We start from the raw sequence: 19,741 nt of genomic DNA, 5'->3' as shown, positions 1-19,741 counted from the left end.
GATTTCTTTTTCTCTTTTTTCTTTTACCTTAGTTGCACTCTCTCGGGGTGATGGGTCAGATCTTATCAATGGAAGGTCTGTATTATTTCAAGACATTTATTCAGTCATTCACCAAGGACACGTTACATTGAAAGTGAAAGCGACAGTAAAGATAGTTATAGTGTTGCAGAATATTTCAGTTTTCTTGCTTGAGCTATCTATTCACTCAAGTATCATGAAAAAAATGCAGCAGATTCAATTAATAATAGTTTCTCAAGCAGCAAATCAACATGTAAGACTCATTTCTGAAAGATCACGTGACACTGAAGATATGAGTAATGATGGTATACCGTCACAGAAATTAATTATGTTATAAAATATATTTAAACAGCCATTTTAGGTTGTATTACTGTTTGAGATTATTGTTGTACTGTATTTTTCTATATTGAATAAATGAAGTCCTGGGGATTATAAAATATTTACCTGTAAAAAAAACTCTTAAGACTTTTATAATTACCGTTAATTGGGTTAAATTATGATTTTAATTTTCACATATGCACTGAATAGACTGCAGTTAGTCCAAAATGAGGTTGCAAGACTTCTGACAGGGATTGCTAGCGTGAACATATCCCCAGTTCTTTCCTCTCTGAGCTGGCCGCCTGTTAGGTCACGGATTGATTTGAAATGGTTAATTTTTGGTTATAAATCCTTAAATGGTCTGGCACCATCTTATTTGTCAGATCTCCTACATGTGTATAATCCTGGTAGGTCACTAAGGTCTTCTGATCAGTTTATTCTTTCTGTACTAAGGTCCAGGTGTAAGCGAAGTGTGCATCAGGCTTTTGCTGTTATCGCCCCAAAATACTGGAACAAGCTTCCAACCCACATTAGAAATGAGTTAGGCCTATTTATATAATAGTCTTATGAGCACTGCATCAAAGAACATGCAAGTTGAAAATAGCCAGGAAAAGTAATTAAAACTAAATAAAATATTTTTTTAATTGTATGCTTTATTTAATGGTTATATTACACATTATTTTCTTGTGTTGTAATTTCACTGAATAACTATTATACTTTTTAGCAGCATTTTCAATGTATTATTGTTATGTATTTATTGTATATAAATTTTATATTATTATATTATATTATATTATATTATATTATATTATATTATATTATATTATATTATATTATATTATATTATATTATATTATATTATATTATATTATATTATTACCCTCACCGGCCACTTTATTAGGTACACCTTATTAGTACCGGGTTGGACCTGCTTTTGCCTTCAGAACTGCCTAAATCCTTCATGGCATAGATTCATAGGTACTTGAAATATTCCTCAGAGATTTTGGTCTATATTGACATGATAGCATCACACAGTTGCTGCAGATTTGTCGGCTGCACATCCATGATGCAAATCTCCCGTTCAACCACATCCCAAATATGCTCCATTGGATTGAGGTCTGATGACTGTGGAGGCCATTTGAGTACAGTTAACTCATTTTCATGTTCAAGAAACCAGTCAGGGATGATTCACACTTTATGACATCATGCGTTATCCCACTGGAAGTAGCCATCAGAAGATGGGTACACTGTGGTCATAAAGGGATGGACATGATCAGCAACAATACTCAGGTAGGCTGTGGTGTTGACACAATGCTTAACTAGTGCTAACGGGCCCAAAGTGTACAATGAAAATATCCCCCACACTATAACACCACCAGCAGCAGCCTAAATTATTGATACAAGGCAGGATGGATCCATGCTTTCATGTTGTTGATGCCAAATTCTGACCCTACCATCCGAATGTCACAGCAGAAATCAACTGAAATTTTTTCAGTCTTCTATTTTCCAATTTTGGTGAGTCTGTGCGAATTGTAGCCTCAGTTTCCTGTTCTTAGCTGACAGGAGTGGCACCCGATGTGTTCTTCTGCTGCTGTAGCCTGTCCGCCTCAAGGTTGGACGTGTTGTGCATTCAGAGATGCTTTTCTGCACACCTCGGTTGTAACAAGTGGTTATTTGAGTTACTGTTGCCCTTTCTATCGAACCAGTCTGGCCATTCTCCTCTGACCCCTGGCATCAACAAGGCATTTGCTCCCACAGAACAGCTGCTCACTGGATATTTTCTCTTGTTCCGTCCATGCTCTGTAAACCCTAGAGATGGTTGTGCGTGAAAATCAGCAGATCATCTTGACCATGTCTACATGCCTAAATGCATTGAGTTGCTGCCATGTGATGCTGATTAGAAATTTGCATTAACAGGCAGTTGGACAAGTGTACCTAATAAAGTGTCCAGTGAGTGTATTTATTATATTATATTATATTATATTATATTATATTATATTATATTATATTATATTATATTATATTATATTATATTATATTATATTATATTATATTATATTATATATATTTTTTTTGCATAAAAAGTTTTACAGTTTTCATATATTGTTAACTGTAATAGCCCTGCTTTACAGGCCATGTTTGCTCGAGTCACACTTGGGAAACTACCCCTGGCTGGCAGATTCATGGCCCACTGGCAACTTCTCTCGAAATGGAAAAGACTCGGTCAACTGCTGTGCTGGCAGACTGGACTCCACAGATCAATACTACAACAGTAAGATCTCTGTCATGGGCGTTCCACCTGCATTATTCTACTGTCACACTAACAAATCATATCTCCTATAACTCATTAATCTGTTTTACAGCTTCGGGATTCTCAAATTATGTGAGCCAGAATGGGAATTACAGCCCAGCCTCAAATGAAGGCGCCATTTACTGTACCATCAACCCTGCCGATGCAGATGAACATGACCTGTGCAGTATGTACTCTCAGGGCCCTGACCCATACACCAGCTCTCCAGTCCTCTCCAAAACTGACCTGTACAGCATGGAGCAAGACCTGGACCAGTGGAGCCTTCAGTCCAGCCACAGCGGAGCAGAATATGCAAAACTCCAATACCCAAGAGGCCAAAACGGTAGGCGTGACATTGGTTTCAATCATGGAGGTTAAGGGATTAATCCTTGAGAATTACTATGCAGACAGATTGGATCAACAAGTGCTGCGACAAATGCTGATGTCAGTTTGATGCAAATAGCCTTCAGTTCTGCCTTTTCATGCTGTTTTGCAGGCAAACTGGTGAAGCAGAAGTCTCCAGGGCAAAGCTCCTCACCCACATGGTCTGATGTGCTGTCATTGCATTCAGTACAAAACAAGGAGGTTCAAATCCCAGACAAAAGACACAGGTAATGACAATGAGTATCACCATATTGTGAAAAATCATTGGTAGATGTACCAAAAAATCATGGTAGTCTGTTATAGATGTTTAAAACTATTATCCGTATGTTCATAGTACTCTACAGTACGTGTTCAGAAAGCCATAGTAGCTAGGGATACACCAAAATTTTGGCTGGCGTAAAAATTTGGGGCTGAAAATGGCTTTTTTCGACCACAGCAAAGTAAACCGTTGACTAGCTTGCACACACACTTCACTTGGGATGGGTACCGAAACTCCGTACTTTATCGGTATCGGTGCTACATTATGAAAGGCCAAAGTATCGATAAGCTCTGAAGTTAACGCTTCTGCTGTCGGTGCTGAAGAAATTATTGCTGAATAAACAGTACTTAAAGTAGCATGATTTAACTGACCGACCTTTTCTACTTTGCGATATTTGATATTCGTCTGCACAGCTAACAATCTCACATTGCGAGCGCAACAAGCATAAAAGCCGTCACAGTGCTCGACTGTGCGCGTGCACTCAGCGTATGCTCGCGCTAAATGAACACACATTGCTCACGACACAGACTTGCTCGCAGTCACAGCTTGTAAGCTTGCGGAGAGAACCAAATGGGTTGTATTTCCCCAGTGGACAGTGACAATGCCCGTTGCAACAAACGCAACAAGTTGTTTTCTTGTATAAAACGCAAGAAATCTGGTGTAAGTGAAAGTAAAAGTCTCTTTCAAAAGTGCATTAACTTCAATAAAATGTAATGACTGCCTAGCTACTAAGTAACGTTACATCATCCACATTGTTATGTCAGCAGTCAATCGCCTAAACTAGTATAACATTAATAGTTAAATAAACACACACATTCGGTTACAATGAAAACTGTATTTTTTTCTGCAATAGCCTAAATAAAGCTGCTTTACAAATATAGCCTATGAATTACCTAATAATAAACTATGCTTATTAAGAAATAATAAAAAACAGCTTATTTTTACATTGCATTGCACAGTTAACTCCCAAAACACTGTTAACTCATTTGATAAAAAATCATAAACATTATCTCATTTAACTGCATTTTGCAACTGAATATTTATTGAGTATTTTCAACTGCAGGGAGCACAATAAACTAAGAAAGGTCCCAACTTCTGCCAGAAAAGTCAAACATGTAGATTTTTCTCCAGAAGAATGGTTAAAAACTGAGAGTCGTTTTCCTTCAAACCATTGTACATTCTTTTACAGAAAAAAAATACTTGTTTGTTTTACAATTATTGGTTTCGTTTTGTTTTACATTAAAACATAATCATAAAATAAAGTGTTGTTAATTCTGTTCAATTTGTTTAGTTTTTTCATTAAAAAAACACAAAAAGTACTGATAAGAGATCTGTTAAAGTACCGAACTGATAAGTGGTATCAATAAAAGTAGTAATACTATTAAAACCTTAACGATACCCATCCTTACACTTCAGTCAAAGTACAAAATAGTTAAATATATTAAGCTCTATGGATATTTCACTCATGTACACATACTTATATGTGCATGAATGTCATGCTCACCGGAAAAGCAAAGTCTGCTCAAATAATGCTCTAACAGGACAGTTTTAGTGTAGTATACTTGTTCCTGCTGCTTGCAATAACACTGCTGTGCTGTCATGGCAACGCTGGTAAAATGGCCCCCCTTTGACTATAAAATTTTATTGTCAAATATTTATGTTCTGTAAAAAAAAATTCGATTATTTTGTTGACTTTTAATTAGTGTCAATAGGGTTAATGATGTTGGCATATTTAATCAATTTTGATGCGTGTTTAATGAAAAAGGTCAGAAGAGGTTTTTCTTCAATGTTTTACATATTAGTAATTTATTGGATACAAATGAATTATTTGATTCACAGAATTCTGTTATCCTCAATGCAATGCAAGAGTTATGTTCAGGAGGTGCGCAGCAAATTTCATTTCCTGATTCGCGCTTTTATACGTAGCTGATATTAACAGGTGAAGTTTAGTGGAACTCGTCACTTGTCAATCATTCTCCAGTCGTCCATTGGCCGCACCCATACATACATCCTTTTTTTCCATGAATTCTCTGCACAACATTAAAAGCACAAGAATTCTCAACTGCAAGTTCTTTGCTCACAGGAAGTTTCGCTGCAGAGCTCAAGTTAATTTTAGACAATCAGGTCTTTGCATTTCTATCAGCTTCATCTACATCTGCAAAAATGCTTCATTAGTATGCAAAACATATCACACTCGAGAAGAAGTTTGGTTAATATATATCACCTTAAGCAATACAAATACATTTGTTTGATGAAGAGAAAAAGAGACAAAAATAATCAAAAATATTTTCCTTTATCCACAATGAGTTAAATTTAAAAAGTCTTACAAAATTACTTTAAAGATTTATTAAGATAAGAAATAACAATAAAAAAAAATTGGTGGGATCCAGAAGTTTCCAGAGCATCCAGAAAGTTTTGTTTCAGACTAGAATTTTAATTTCAGTACATCCCGAATAGTATGTCCATTTAAATAACTAAAGGGTAACTTAAAAAAACAACAATTAGCATCCTGCATGTCCTTATACTGTGGTATATTTAAAACAAGTGTTCAAAAGGTGTTCAAACAGGTGAAAAGGGTGGAATATCATATCCAAATGGTACCATGTCAAAACTTTTAAATAACTACAAAAAAGTGGTAATTGTACATGTCCAAAATTGTGGTGCCATGTCATGTACATGGAATACTAAATGACCTAAAGCCAAGATATCATGCCAGAATGGTACAGAACATGTTCAAAAGCCATTGAAATACAAGGATACATCTCCAAAACAACGATCTAGTACTTGATCAGAAGATTGTCAATGCCATTTTTAGACTCATGGTCATGAATCTATCAAAAACATTATAATGTCCAAAGCATGTCATAAAGGAATTATGTAATAACATGATAATGCCCAAAGGTCATTGTTTTATTTCAAAATAATATTGTTCATGATTAAATACCATAATAATACATTAGAACACATTCAAATACCATGACAAAAGACCATATTACTTTTCAAATAACAAACAATCAAACAAACATGTGAAAACCTTTTCCAAACACATGATGTTGTGTTAGAACATCGCAACACTGTAGGAGTTATCTACAAAACATGGAATTAGCATGGTACAATGTACCATGTCATAAACCCATTGTAAATGTGGTAAATGATATCATGTTCATAATTTATGATACGGTAACATATATGTACATGTCTAGAAACAATCAATTTAACAATAGTACATGTCCAATAAGTATAAAATGTGTAACTTTTTTTTTAAGTGTCTATCGGCGCATTTCAGATTTATAAATGTGCCTTTCAGTAGCTGTCATCCATGTGGTTTTTTCTCTTTTTGAAGTTCAGACATTGCCGGATATAATTCTCTACCTCAGAAAAGTAATACGAAACCTGTGCAACATGGTAAAATGGAGTCTGGGTGATAAATTGAGGTCTTATCTAATCTTATTTGATGTTTCAGCTCAAAGTGACAGGGGCTAATGATGTTAGCGCTTACAGCCAAGCCTTCTTAGGCTGTTAGAGACGGGGCCGAGAGGCAGGTCACCAGACATGGCTTCTCAGTCTGAACCTTCAAGAATAGCCACGGCTGGAAATAAAGCGGAACCGCACAAATCAACCTTTGTCCTCGATGCTTTCACATCATATTTTTATCATCACCCAACATGGATGAAACTGCTTTGACAAATTTTTGATAAGCTTTTTTACGATGCTGTCTTTGTACCCGACATTGGATTCTCTTTTAAATTATTTATTTCCACTGTCTGGTTTTATTTACCAGTCTTTTATCGCATGCGATCATTGCTGCAGTCTGGAGTCTTTTCTTTCTGCGTTTGTAGGATGCTTTGTACGCGTTTGCTTTTGTGTTTTAGTCGATTTTAGGTTTAACGGGCATCCTAATCTGTTTACGTCCCTATAGCCCTGAGGATGATGGAGAGTGGTGTCCTCCTCTGCCTGAGCGAACTTATCTGATTGAGGATGCAGCCACTCTACCTTTAAGAGGAGAGGAATCCAGCAGAGCCACAACCTACAGCCTGCAGTCCACAGTAACCCTCACACCCTCCCCAAGTGATGAACAACACCCGGCTAACCCACGCCTGCAGCATCCAGACCTGCTGCCATGGTAAAAATACACACACAGTTCTTCAGTTCACATTGATGTTGTATTCACCTTTCTGTAATGCCAGGATTTTTTTTTTTTTTTCTATGGAAAACAATAATTTTTTTAAAGAATATTTTGGTTGTGTTCTGAAAATACACAGTTAAAGGGAAAATTCAGCCAAAAATGAAAATTCACTGATGGACCCTGCTTCATTTAATACTGTCTACAAATACAATAAAGTCTAGAATACCTTTATATTAATAAAGTCTACAAAAAGAAATTTTTTTTTACCAAAGAAGCAGGTATCTGAGAAAAACCATTAGACAAACACACAACACAGCATTAAAATGAGAAAATGGAGGTCAGTGTTGCCAGATAAACTTGTTAAAGTGTTGCCTTGTTAAACAGATAAACGTGTTGCCAGATAAACTTGAATGTTTTCAGCCCAAACTGTCCAAAACCTTCTCAAACCCACCAAAAAGCACCTAAAAATGGTTAGGTTGGTTTTTGTCAAATATTTAACATAGAATGTGTGTTCAAAACATCCAAACTAATCCCAAACCCACCCATATTTTGTCAGCCCACTTAAGCCTTCTTTTACCAGCACATTCAAATTCTAAACCTACAGAAAGATGTTCATCATTTGACATCATCCAAAAGTAAACAAATATAAATTTAGGTCAAAGTATTATAATAAATTAAATTTTTATATATATATATATATATATATATATATATATATATATATATATATATATATATATATATATATATAATTACAAAATGCATACAAATACAATTTTAAAGTGGATTTATTTAGTAAAAAATTTATTTGTTTTCATTTGCACATATTTGTACTAAAGCTAGTGATGTCCAAATCAGGTTTTTTTGCCCTCGAGTGTGAGTCTGAGTCATTTGATTTTGAGTATCTACCGATACTGAAACCCGATCCAATACTTCTATAATACATTAAAAAAATAAAGAAGAGGGAAGAAACAGAGCCAGGATGTTTCTTCTATTTTATTTAATTCACCTTATTTTCACATTCAACAACTCTGTTAACAAACAGAGCACTTCTGTGAAGTAGTTTGAACAATCAAGTAATAAATAACATAAATTCTTCACTTTTGGACTTTAGTGCAACAGTAAATATCAAAAAGATCTAATACAAAAGCTTAAAATACCCAGCAGGCAATCCCAAGTTCTCATATCTCACAGTTTGCTATGGCAATGTTGTCATCATCAACTTTATAATACCTCCAGACCGCAGACATACTCGTGCTTTTTGCTTCTTCTTTTGCTTCTTTTGCTGCTTCCGTGTACTACTTTGCCGGCGTTTAACCAATAGCCTCTATGCAACAAAGTGATGTCCTGCCACACGCGTTGCTGTTTCTGTGTGAAGTCAAGAAAGAGGTCTAACTCCATAACCGCATAATAATAGATGTGTTAACAAAATAATGATAAATAAAATAAATCTATATTCAAGTCCTGATCGGGAGGTAACGTCCGATTACGATCGAGTCTGAAAGCACGTGATCGGGCCCGATTTCCAATTACGTGATCGGATCTGGACATCCCAAGAGAAGTTAACTAATATATATGAGTTCAGCTGACTCATTTTGTTAAGTAGCTCAGCTAAGTAAAACTTTGATATATAAGTTATGTCAACACATTCAATCCAGATAAGCTAACATAACTCAAAATATTAAGTTGTTGTAACTAACTGGTACGATCATTTTTTACAGACCATGTTGTAAAAACATCTGAAATGTTGATCTGGTCATTCTAAAATGCTTCAGCCAAAGTCTGTCATCAAAGTGGTTCAGTATTATTACCTCAAGAACTGTCTTTAGCATCTGCACTCATTAAGAGTAGTCTTTCACGCCTCCAAAAGCCTCCGCACATTTATTCCGTTTTGTCTTTGTCCTCCAAGGCAGAAGTAATTTATTACATAAGAAAAAAGGCCCATGAGGGCTTCTCCTGCCGCAGCAAATTCCATTTTTCTTTTTGATATTTGGCCCCAGTTTATAAAGAAGTGTCGATTTTATTCTCTTTGACTCATTGGAGGGAAACTTTATTTAAATACGATGTTTGAAGTGATCTTTAAGTTTTGCGCATAAATCTAATTTTCATCTTTGGATGAAATCATAGCTAATGGCTGTTTTTTTTACCCAACATTCTTCACAGTATCTTGTTTTGTGTTCAACAGAAGAAAAAAATTCATGAAGATCTTTCCCTTATTAATGGATCATAAAACTTCTAAATCAAACAAAAATCCTGCATGGATAATGAATGTGTCTGTGCTCTTTGGGTAAGGGAAACATAAAGATAAACAGCAAATTTATAAGTCCAAGGCACTCGAAAAAAAAAAAAGTGGATTTTTTTTAAGTCTTTATTCACATGGCTATTCCATTAAAACTGCACCTACACATTTCAGCGAACTTGCCTTCATCTGGGTAACAGAGTTCAGGTGTGTCTGCAGTTTGTTTAAACACTATGGTCACATGACTCAATATAATATCTAAGCAGTACAAAAATAATATTTTGAGCTCAAAATCAATTCAATAATGAAAGAGAGAGAGAGAAAGAAAAAGGTCATAAAAGTTGTTTACATGACTTGTGTGCATCATTACAACTGAAGAGAAGAGCTGGAAAGTTGTTTATCATAAAGAACACCAACCTTATTTGATTTCACATTTGATCAGTGAACTGTTATAAATATATACAATAAAAACAAGTATATGTACACACAAATACAGCCATTTTTTTCTAACCCTGTGTTGGACCCTGCTAGGTCTTCAGATCTGCCTTCTACAGTTCATGCCATAGCTTCAAGAGATTTTGGTCCATATTGGTATGACCGCATCACACAGTTACTGCAGATTTGTTGGCTGCACATCTATAATGCAACTCTCCCATTCATGTAATATTTATAGCAAGATGTACTGTGTACTTCATTTTAAATGATCTCATGATAGGTCAGAACATGCTGTAAGTCAAAAGAGGTGTCATTTCTTTTGCTAGAAAAAAATAAAGGATGGTAACATTTCTGCAAACAAATTGCTGAAATGTGAAGCTGGGTTGTAAGATACAAAAAAAAATGGCTACTTAGCTGTTTTTTGTAACAGTCGTTTAGTGTTACATTATTGCTCTCGGGATTGGTGGCTTAGGCTTTATTGTGTGTTTTTTATGTAAATCTGTTGAGTTTTGAATGGTTTGAAAAAAATATAGTCTTATGCAAAAGTTTGGCCACCTCTGATCATTTTCATAATTGCAAGCCGTAGCCTGCTGGCCTTTCAAATCAGCAATTTCATTTGGATATGTTTTATACCTTAGGGAAAAGGCAACATTACAGGTCTGACATAACATTTACCGGTATTTATTCAACAGATGTAATGCAATTTAAGTCAATACAAAAACAGACAGGTGCAAATATGTGGGCACCTTAACAGAATAATGACATCAATCTTTTGTACAGCCACCTTTTGCTGAAATAACAGCTTGTAAATGCTTTTTATAGTCAAGGATAAGTCCCTGAATTATTGCTGAAAGCATGTTCGGACAGTTCTTCCTTAAACAATTTCTTCAGTTCAGTCAGGTTCAAAGGGTGCCGAGCAGTGCTTAATTTGTAAATTTGAGAGGTCCCGGAACAGATCAGGGTAACGGATCCGTTGGAACGGATGTTATCAGAGGAGGGAGAGGTGTCATGGATGAAAGCGAAGAGGGGGGGGGCTGTTGGAGACGGTGTGGCAGACGAAAGTGAGGAGGGTTGGGGAGTCGTGGAAGAAAGTGAAGAGTGGGTGGGGTGTGTGTGAGGAGGGGGGTCGGTAAAATGAGGTGCCGGATCAGTTTTCAGAGGTGCCGGATCCGGATGTAGCTTGTTCCAGCACAAATTAAGCCCTGGTGCTAAGCATGAACGGCTGTTTTCAAATCAATCCATAGATTTTCAATCATGTTTAAGTCTGGGGACTGGGATGGCCATTCTAGAACAAGAGCATGAATTCCTAGGTAGATCTGGAACTGTGCTTTGGTTCATTGTCCTGCTAAAACATCCAGCCCTGTCGTAACTTCAGCCTCTTGACTGATTCCTGAACATTGTTCTTCAGAATCTGCTGAGTCTGAGTGGAATCCATACGACCTTTAACTCTGACAAGGTTTCCAGTATCTGTGCTTGCCACTCATCCGCACAGCATGATGGACCCTCCACTATATTTTACAGTAGGGAGCAGGTTCTTCTCCTGGAATGCTGTGTTCTTTTTCTGGCATACAAAGAGTCTATGGTTGTGGCGTCTCATCCACAAAATATTTTTCCAAAATGATTAAGGCTTGTCCAGATGAGCCTTTGCATACCTCAAATGACTCTTCTTGTTGGCAGAATGCAGAAAAGGCTTCTTCTGCATTTCCTTCCATTGAGCTGTTCTTTGTGAAGAGAGTGCGCTGGACTGTGGAACAATGTACAATGACATTATTAACAGTAAGATGTTCCTGGAGCTCTTTGGAGGTAGTCTGTTGTTTGTCTCTGACCTTTTAAACCATTCTTCACCTTTGCCTTTCAGATATTTTTTTTCATCTAGCACATCTTTCCTTCACAAGAACTGTTCCCGTAGCCTTCCATTTTCTTACTATATTTCTGAATGTGGAGATAGAGCCTTTAAACGTTTGTGACAGCTTTTGTATTCTTCTCCTAATTCATGTTGGTGAATTATCCTGGTTTTTAGGTCATTAGGAAATTCTTGACTACAAGTTTTGAAATCCACACAAAAGAGAGGGTGCCCAAACTTTTGCATACCCTATTTTTAGTTTCAATTTCATTTCACACATCTCAATACTGCTACACTACATATTTCTGTCTGAAAAACATGACATTATCTAGCTTTTACTAGAAACCAAATGACATTTCACTGTGATATTTTATACAGTAAGGGCGCATTATTATTGAGCCACAGAGGGGTGCCCACATTTTTGCATAAAACTGTATTATAGGAAATACTGTGAAATTTTCCTTGCTCTGTTAAACATCATTGGGGAATTATGAGGGCTAATAATTGACTTCAACTGTATGTATAAACACAAAGCATGTTTTTATTTTTCGTTGTTACCACCATCACATATACTTTTAGAATAGGACAAAAACAAACCCCCCTAAATTGTTAATGTGTTTATTCAACAGGAAACCACCGTGCTCACACAACACACAGTTTGCTCTCTCCAACCCAAAGCCGTTTGCCAAAACAGAGTCTGTTAATGGCAGCGCTCCTCACCACAGCAGCCCTTGGAGAGACATGGCCGAAATGGAGGAACTCTTCTCCGGCAGCACAGCCACTAGTAAACCCTTCACCACTGCAAAAATAACTGCTTTTATTACACTCCCGATAATTACATATAGAGAACATCATCTTTGTTTTCTTTCCTCTGCCCTGCTATCAGGAGAATATACGTCATTCACTTCCTCAATTCACAAGCCCAGGCCCAAGAAGAAATCTCATAAGGATGGCCTTGCGAGACGAGAAGTGTCCAAATCAGGGAGTAAGAACACACACAGCTAATCAATTATTGATCGGAGCAACTAAAGCGGTTGGGATAATGGTGTGTGTCAATGATCATTCACACTTTGTGCTTGTTTGTGTGTGTTTTCGCAGACCTGCCGCCTCCACCCGAACCTCCTCCTCTAACAGAAGAGCCACTCAAGCACCTGACAGACATTCTGGACACTGGAGGAAGCAGGACGACCCCGCAGCACAGAGAGAGGAGATCTGACCGCAAAACAGCCGCACAGTGGAGCACACAAGGTCAGACTTCAGGGAAAACTACTGGTCATTTAGACTGGACCCTAGTCTGTTTGTGACCCTGGGCCAAACAACCAGGCATAAGTTCCAATTTGGTGTAATTGAGGTTTATACATGAAAGCTGAATTAATAAGCCTTCCATAGATGTATGGTTCATACCTGTCAACATTCGGATGTAAAAATACAGGAATTCACTTTTCAGTTATTTAGTGAAGAGCAGGAAATGAATCTCTCATTTTGATCCACCTTTTTGTTTCATAATAGATGTGTCACTTTAAGAATCCACAGATCTTTAATAAAAGCATTCGATTACTTTCCTAACTCTTAATGCTCATTTAAGACAAAATTAGTAAAAAAAACACGCCTATATGGACATGTTTACATATTATTACGTTACATATTTACATATAAGTGTATTTGTCTGTTAAAACCATAGATTTAAACACACACCCAAATCCCAAAGTATCCACTTTCGTTCCTTTTCAAATTGCGTGTACAGAAGCTGATCTGGCAACAGTGTGTTTACAGAGCGCATCCATCAGTAAGCACCGTTACATGAATGAACTGATTCAGAGGTTGCATAGGAAGGGTTACGGTCGACGCATAGCTTTAATGGAAAGGAAGTGAATGTGGCCGATTTATATTAATTTTAATGTGCTTTGAAGCCAGAGTAAATCGAAAGTATAATTCTCTTGAGAGTGTTCTCACATTTGAAATAGACGTTGTGTTGATGCCGCTTCCTCTTTCATAGAAAGATTAAAAATATGGGAGAAATATGGGAAAATACTTAAACGGGATGATAGCGGGATAGAATGGCAAAATACGGAAGAATCCCGGCAAAAAGGGGGAGTTGACAGGTATGGATTGTTAAATAGGACAATGTTAGATATAGGACAATAATACATAAGACTGGTTTTGTGTTCCAGGGACACATTTTAGGTTACTGTAGTATTATGTAAGTCATGGATAAGGGCTACATTGAATGAAGTGGAAAAAGTTCATTTTAGTTATCTCACATAAGTAGAAATAAAAAAAAAAGCCAATTTAAATGTACTTATTTAGTTGTACTTTCTTATGAGTTATGTACATACCTTATTAAATATTACAAATAAAGTGCTTTTAATGTTTCAAATAACTTTTGTTGAAATAAATTCAGCAAAAAATTAACTATGGCTACTTTAATTGGCATTTTAGTGAGTGTCTTCTGTAAATCATGTTAGAAATGGATGATATTTATTATGCTTTACTCATAAGAAATAGATTATGTAATTATAATTATGCAGTTAATCAAATGTTCAAATAAACACAAATCAAAAGAATATCAATTCAGGCACATGGTTCACTTAACCTTCTCTATTGTCCTTATTTATTACAGTACCTGACGAAAGTCTTGTCGGTTGTAAGAGCAACAAATATTAACTTGGCTTCTAGTTGATCATTTGGAAAAGTGGCAGAAGGTAGATTTTTCTGATGAATCATCTGTTGAACTGAATCCCAATCATCACAAATTCTGCAGAAGACCTATTGGAATCCACACGGACCCAAGATTCTCACAGAAATCAGTCAAGTTTGGTAAAGGAAAAACCATGGTTTGTGTTTACATTCAGTACGGGGGCGTGTGAGAAATTTGCAGAGTGGATGGCAACATTAACAGCCTGAGGTATCAAGACATTTGTGCTGCCCATTACATTATAAACCACAGGAGAAGGCAAATTCTAAAGCAGGCTAGCGCTCCTCCTCATACTCTCTTCTCTACATCAAAACTCCTGAAAGCAAAGAAGGTCAAGGTGCTCCAGGATTGGTCAGCCCTGTCACCTGATATGAACATTATTGAGCATGTCTAGGGGAAGATGAAGGAGGAGGCATTGAGGATTAATCCAAATAATCTTGATGAACTCTGGGAGTCCTGCAAGAACACCTTCTTTGCCATTCCAGATGACTTTATTAATCAGTTATCTGAGTCATTGCAGAGATGAATGGATGCAGTCCTATAAGCTCATGGGAGTCATAAACGATATTCATTCTTTTTCCACTGCATCATGACTTTATATTCTATACTGTACTTTATTTCTGTTAAGTGACAAGACTTTTGTCTAAGCAAAGTCAGACTTTACTGTCCTAATTACATCGTTAAAAATCAAGGCATGATTATATTTTATTTTGGTAAATAAGTGTAATCTAGAGGCCTTTGCCTACATATAAGCCACTACTGATACCAAATGATCAACAAGAAGTCAAGTTATTATTTGTTATTCCTTAAAGACTTTGTCAGGTAGTGTCTATTGTCTTATAAACTAACATAATATCTATATTATGAAAGCCTAAGCAGTGAATTACTAATTATGATAATTCCAGACTATAAACTGTATTGTTGAATACAGGTTGTGTAGGTCTATTTTTTTGCTGCCAGATTCATAAATACAGTTGAAAATCCTCGTAGTAATAGAGATCATTACTGAGAAGGTCTGAAAAGGTTGCATATTTAGTCAAAGTAAACAAAGAAAATGTCTGTGAGAAGAAAAAGTCTGTCTTGATTACACCTTCAGGTTAGCTAAATATATATAATAAAACACACACTCACACACACCTACACCTACACCTACACCTACACACACACACACACATTTATGTCCAATTCACCTGTTTGCCATTGTTTACTGATCATCAGAGCAGAGTGTGGGTAAAAACTCTTGACATCTGGCAACCGCAAATATAAAAGCTTGAGGAGGCTTGTTAAAAACGACATAAACAAACAATTTTCTCCTTTTTTGCTGAAGAAAATATATATAGATATAGATTGTGGTGCAGTTTTTATTTTGTGATATACATTTTCCCCTCCATGGCCAGGTTACAAAGGTTTAATGCAAATAAAATAATAATAATGATACAATTTCTGCAAAACCAATACCTACAACATTTCTATTTTATATTTATTTACATTTTTAATGTAATTTTTTTAGGGGTTTTTAACATTTAATGGAAAGAACAGTGACAGGAAATTTTAGGGAACAGATAGAGGGAAAGAATCACGCTCAAATTCGGGTTGCCATGAGCACCTTGGTGCTACTGTACTGTACATGAAATATACAAAAACACATTTGCAATACTATCATTGACGTAATTGCAATGTTATAACAACGTAATTACAATGTTATAACGATGTAGTAATTACAATGTTATTACATTGTTACTACATTGTTACTACGTTGTTATTACAATATAGTTACAATGTTATTACATAGTAATTACAGGCAAAATAAACGTTTGTAATCACATGTATATTCCGTATATTTATATATTTGTAAATATACAAAGAAACATTTAAGTTTATAAATATTGTCTTGCATGTACTTACAATGCAATAGCAGTGTAATTACAATGTAGTGACATAGTAATGACATCTGTACTGTGTATATTTACGTATACAACTATAGATAACCAAATACTGTACATGCAATATACAAAGAAACATTTACATTTCTACATATTATCTTGGATGTAACTACAATTTAATTACAATGTATTAACATAGTAACTGCACACAAGACCAAAGTTTGTAATTACATATTACGTCTCAGATGTAATTACAATGTTATAACAATGTCATTACATTGTAATTACATTAAAATAAACATTTGTAATTACATATGTACTGCGTATATTTACATATAAATGCACAAATACCGTACTTGAAATATAGAAAGAAACATGTTTATAAATATTAACTTGGATGTAATTACAATGTAATAGCAATGTAGTTACGATGTAATGACATAGTAATTACATTGTAACGACAGTAATTACATACAAGGTAAACATATTACATGTGTACTGTGTGCATTAGAGTATAAACTACAAATACAACCTGTACATGAAATATACAAAGCAACACATTGATAAATATTATCTAGGATGTAATTAGAATTTAATAGCAGTGTAATTACATTCAAGATAATACTTTGTAATTACATTCCATGTGTATATTTCCATAAATAGCTATGATTACACAAATACAGTACATAAATTGTACAAAGAAACTTTTACGTTTATAAATTTTGCTTGGATGTAACTACAATATTTTTGCAATGTAACTACCATGTAATGACATATGTAATTTCAATGTAACGACACAGTAATTTCACACACGTACAAACATGTTTAGGAATCAAGAATAAAGTTTTTAATGACCTATTACATACATGTGTACTGTGCATATTTAAGTATATAACTATAAATACACACCGTACATGAAATATACAAACACGTGTGTAAATCTTGGACGTAATTACAATGCTACAAAAAGTTTGTAATTAAATATTAGATGTGTCCTGTGTACATGTATAAAACTATTATACACAAATACTGTACATGAAATATACAAAAACACATTTACAATACTATTATTGACGTAATTGCAATGTTATTATATAGTAATTATAATGTAATGACACAGTAATTACATCCAAAATAAAAGTTTGTAATTACATATGTACTGCATACATTTACATATAAATACACAAATACTGTACATGAAATATACAAAGAAAAGTTTAGGTTTATAAATATTATTATGGATGAAATTAGAATGTAATTATATAGATATTAAACTTGTAATTACATGTGTGCTGTGTATATTTACATAAAACTGTAAATATATATTGTACATGTAATATACATTCACAGTTATGAATATTATCTTGGATGTAACTACAGTGTAATTACATGTAATGACATAACAATTGCAATGCATTGACACAGTAATTGCACACATAAAAGTTTATAATTACATACTACATCTAAAATGTGAATACAATGTTATAACAATGTCATTACAATGTCATTACATCCAAAAGTTTGTAATTACATGTCAGTGCATTTAACCAATAGGCTATTGACTATATTTCTTGACATTTTATTAAGATTTACTGTAATATTTAAAGCTAAACGTTAATGTTACAACACCTTGGCAACCATCTAAAAACTCCATAGCAACTAGCCACAGTCAGGATTTATCAAACCATCTAATTTTCTTCATAAATGTCATGATATATTTATATAGGCATCTTGCAAGTGTGGTTTCTAGCATTTAACGGCTGAAATATTTTTATACTGCACAGATGAAGATCTAATCCAGTATTTCAAAGCAAACCTGCTGTCCAGCCACTGTTCGCTCTCCAGAAGCTCCGCGTCTCAATCCTCCGCAAGCTCTCGCTCCTTGGGGTCTGGAAGGAGGAGAAACGAGGTTAGATGAGTTTGTGTGCATCTTGTCTGCTCGCTCGTGGTCTGAATAAGTTCATTAGTCACTCACCACGCGTGGGGGCCTCGGAGCATTGTAGTAAATTAGCAATCGATAAGCTCCAGGACACTGAGCGTGCAAAGCTGCAAGCGAACTAAATGAATCAGGCAAATTATTACATTTACACTTTGTGTGTGTGTGTGTGTGTCTCAGAGTGAATATTAAAAATACCACCCCATGTTTGTTGTTAGAATACTACTGCACGTACTATTCCAGATGATAATTTGTATGTACTTTTGGGCTTGTTTATTTTCAGAATATGATATGAGGAGAGGAAATCGTCCTGTTGCTCAACACAGCGTACGCCATGCAGTGTAAATGCCGCCACGCTCTTGTCCTTCACCTCTGTATTATCGTTTGTCTGATTTTTTTAAGCGTTTTTAAATGATCCATTGTTGTCCTACCTCTGTATGTATATATCTATTTTTTACGACATGTGAGGGAAAAAAGGCACACTGGAAGGTATGCTGTTTTCTTATTATTATTTATTGTATTTATTTGCTTAAAAAGAAAACGAAGAAAAATGTTAGCTGAACATGATGTTTGAATGTATCTGGTGCATACTGTACATGTATGCCTCGATGTCTACATGTATTAATAATAATTAAAAAAGGTGTTCCGACATTTTTTTTTGTGACAAATATAGGAGATATTATCAGGCACAAATCTATGTGAACAAACCATCCAATTATACATCAGTAAGTCTGTAGAATATCAAACGTTTCTTGTTGTAAATCCTCACTAGGACTGTCTCATGATCCTGTGCTCACTGAAAGGGGCTGTTCTCTTCTCCTTGAGAATGATTCGCACTCTGTCAGACTGTTTTCTCCACAAATGCATCAGTCATATGCAGACCGCGGATAAAACAATAAAACTCATGTTCTAAGAGCTGCGTCGATGGTATGGATTTCTTTGAACATTCTGTCAATAACTGCATTTGTGTATGGAATGTGTAGTGATGTATGGTGTAAATCTTTTGCTTTTCTGATTTGGGACTGGAACTGGGACTTTCCACTGTTTACATGTCTGTGTTTATAAGTAATAATAAGTGCTTATGTGAGTGGGGGGGGGGGGGGTTCAGCCTGATCTCACAGGGAAACGTAACTATTTTACGCTTTGTCAGTTTAGGGGCTAATTCGTATGAATTCATTTGAAAATTCATATGAAAAGGAGGCATGGCACCTAATCCCACCTTTAAACCCAACCGTCATTGGGGGATGAGCAAATTGTACTAAACTGTACAAATGAGATCATACGAATCATACAAATTAGCCGCTAAATCAAAAAG

At 35.4% G+C, this 19,741-nt stretch overlaps 1 protein-coding gene across 1 annotated transcript in view; it reads left to right on the top strand.

Annotated features, from left to right (window-relative positions):
* LOC130242151 (roundabout homolog 2-like) overlaps positions 1-19,333 on the top strand; it is a 130,874-nt gene extending 111,541 nt beyond the window's left edge. Inside the window, exons 16-25 of the mRNA XM_056474173.1 lie at positions 33-75; positions 2,469-2,608; positions 2,700-2,969; positions 3,123-3,237; positions 7,189-7,392; positions 12,542-12,696; positions 12,799-12,897; positions 13,011-13,160; positions 18,275-18,399; positions 18,710-19,333. Of these exons, the coding sequence (XP_056330148.1) occupies positions 33-75; positions 2,469-2,608; positions 2,700-2,969; positions 3,123-3,237; positions 7,189-7,392; positions 12,542-12,696; positions 12,799-12,897; positions 13,011-13,160; positions 18,275-18,399; positions 18,710-18,721 (1,313 nt within the window). The 3' untranslated portion in view covers positions 18,722-19,333. The remainder of the gene's footprint in view (positions 1-32; positions 76-2,468; positions 2,609-2,699; positions 2,970-3,122; positions 3,238-7,188; positions 7,393-12,541; positions 12,697-12,798; positions 12,898-13,010; positions 13,161-18,274; positions 18,400-18,709) is intronic.
* The last annotated feature ends 408 nt before the right edge of the window (positions 19,334-19,741 follow it).

Source organism: Danio aesculapii, chromosome 15 (assembly GCF_903798145.1).
Source record: "Danio aesculapii chromosome 15, fDanAes4.1, whole genome shotgun sequence".
Classification (NCBI taxonomy): domain Eukaryota; kingdom Metazoa; phylum Chordata; class Actinopteri; order Cypriniformes; family Danionidae; genus Danio; species Danio aesculapii.
The sequence above is the reverse complement of the archived record's forward strand: the minus strand, read 5'-3'. Positions and strand labels throughout refer to the sequence as shown.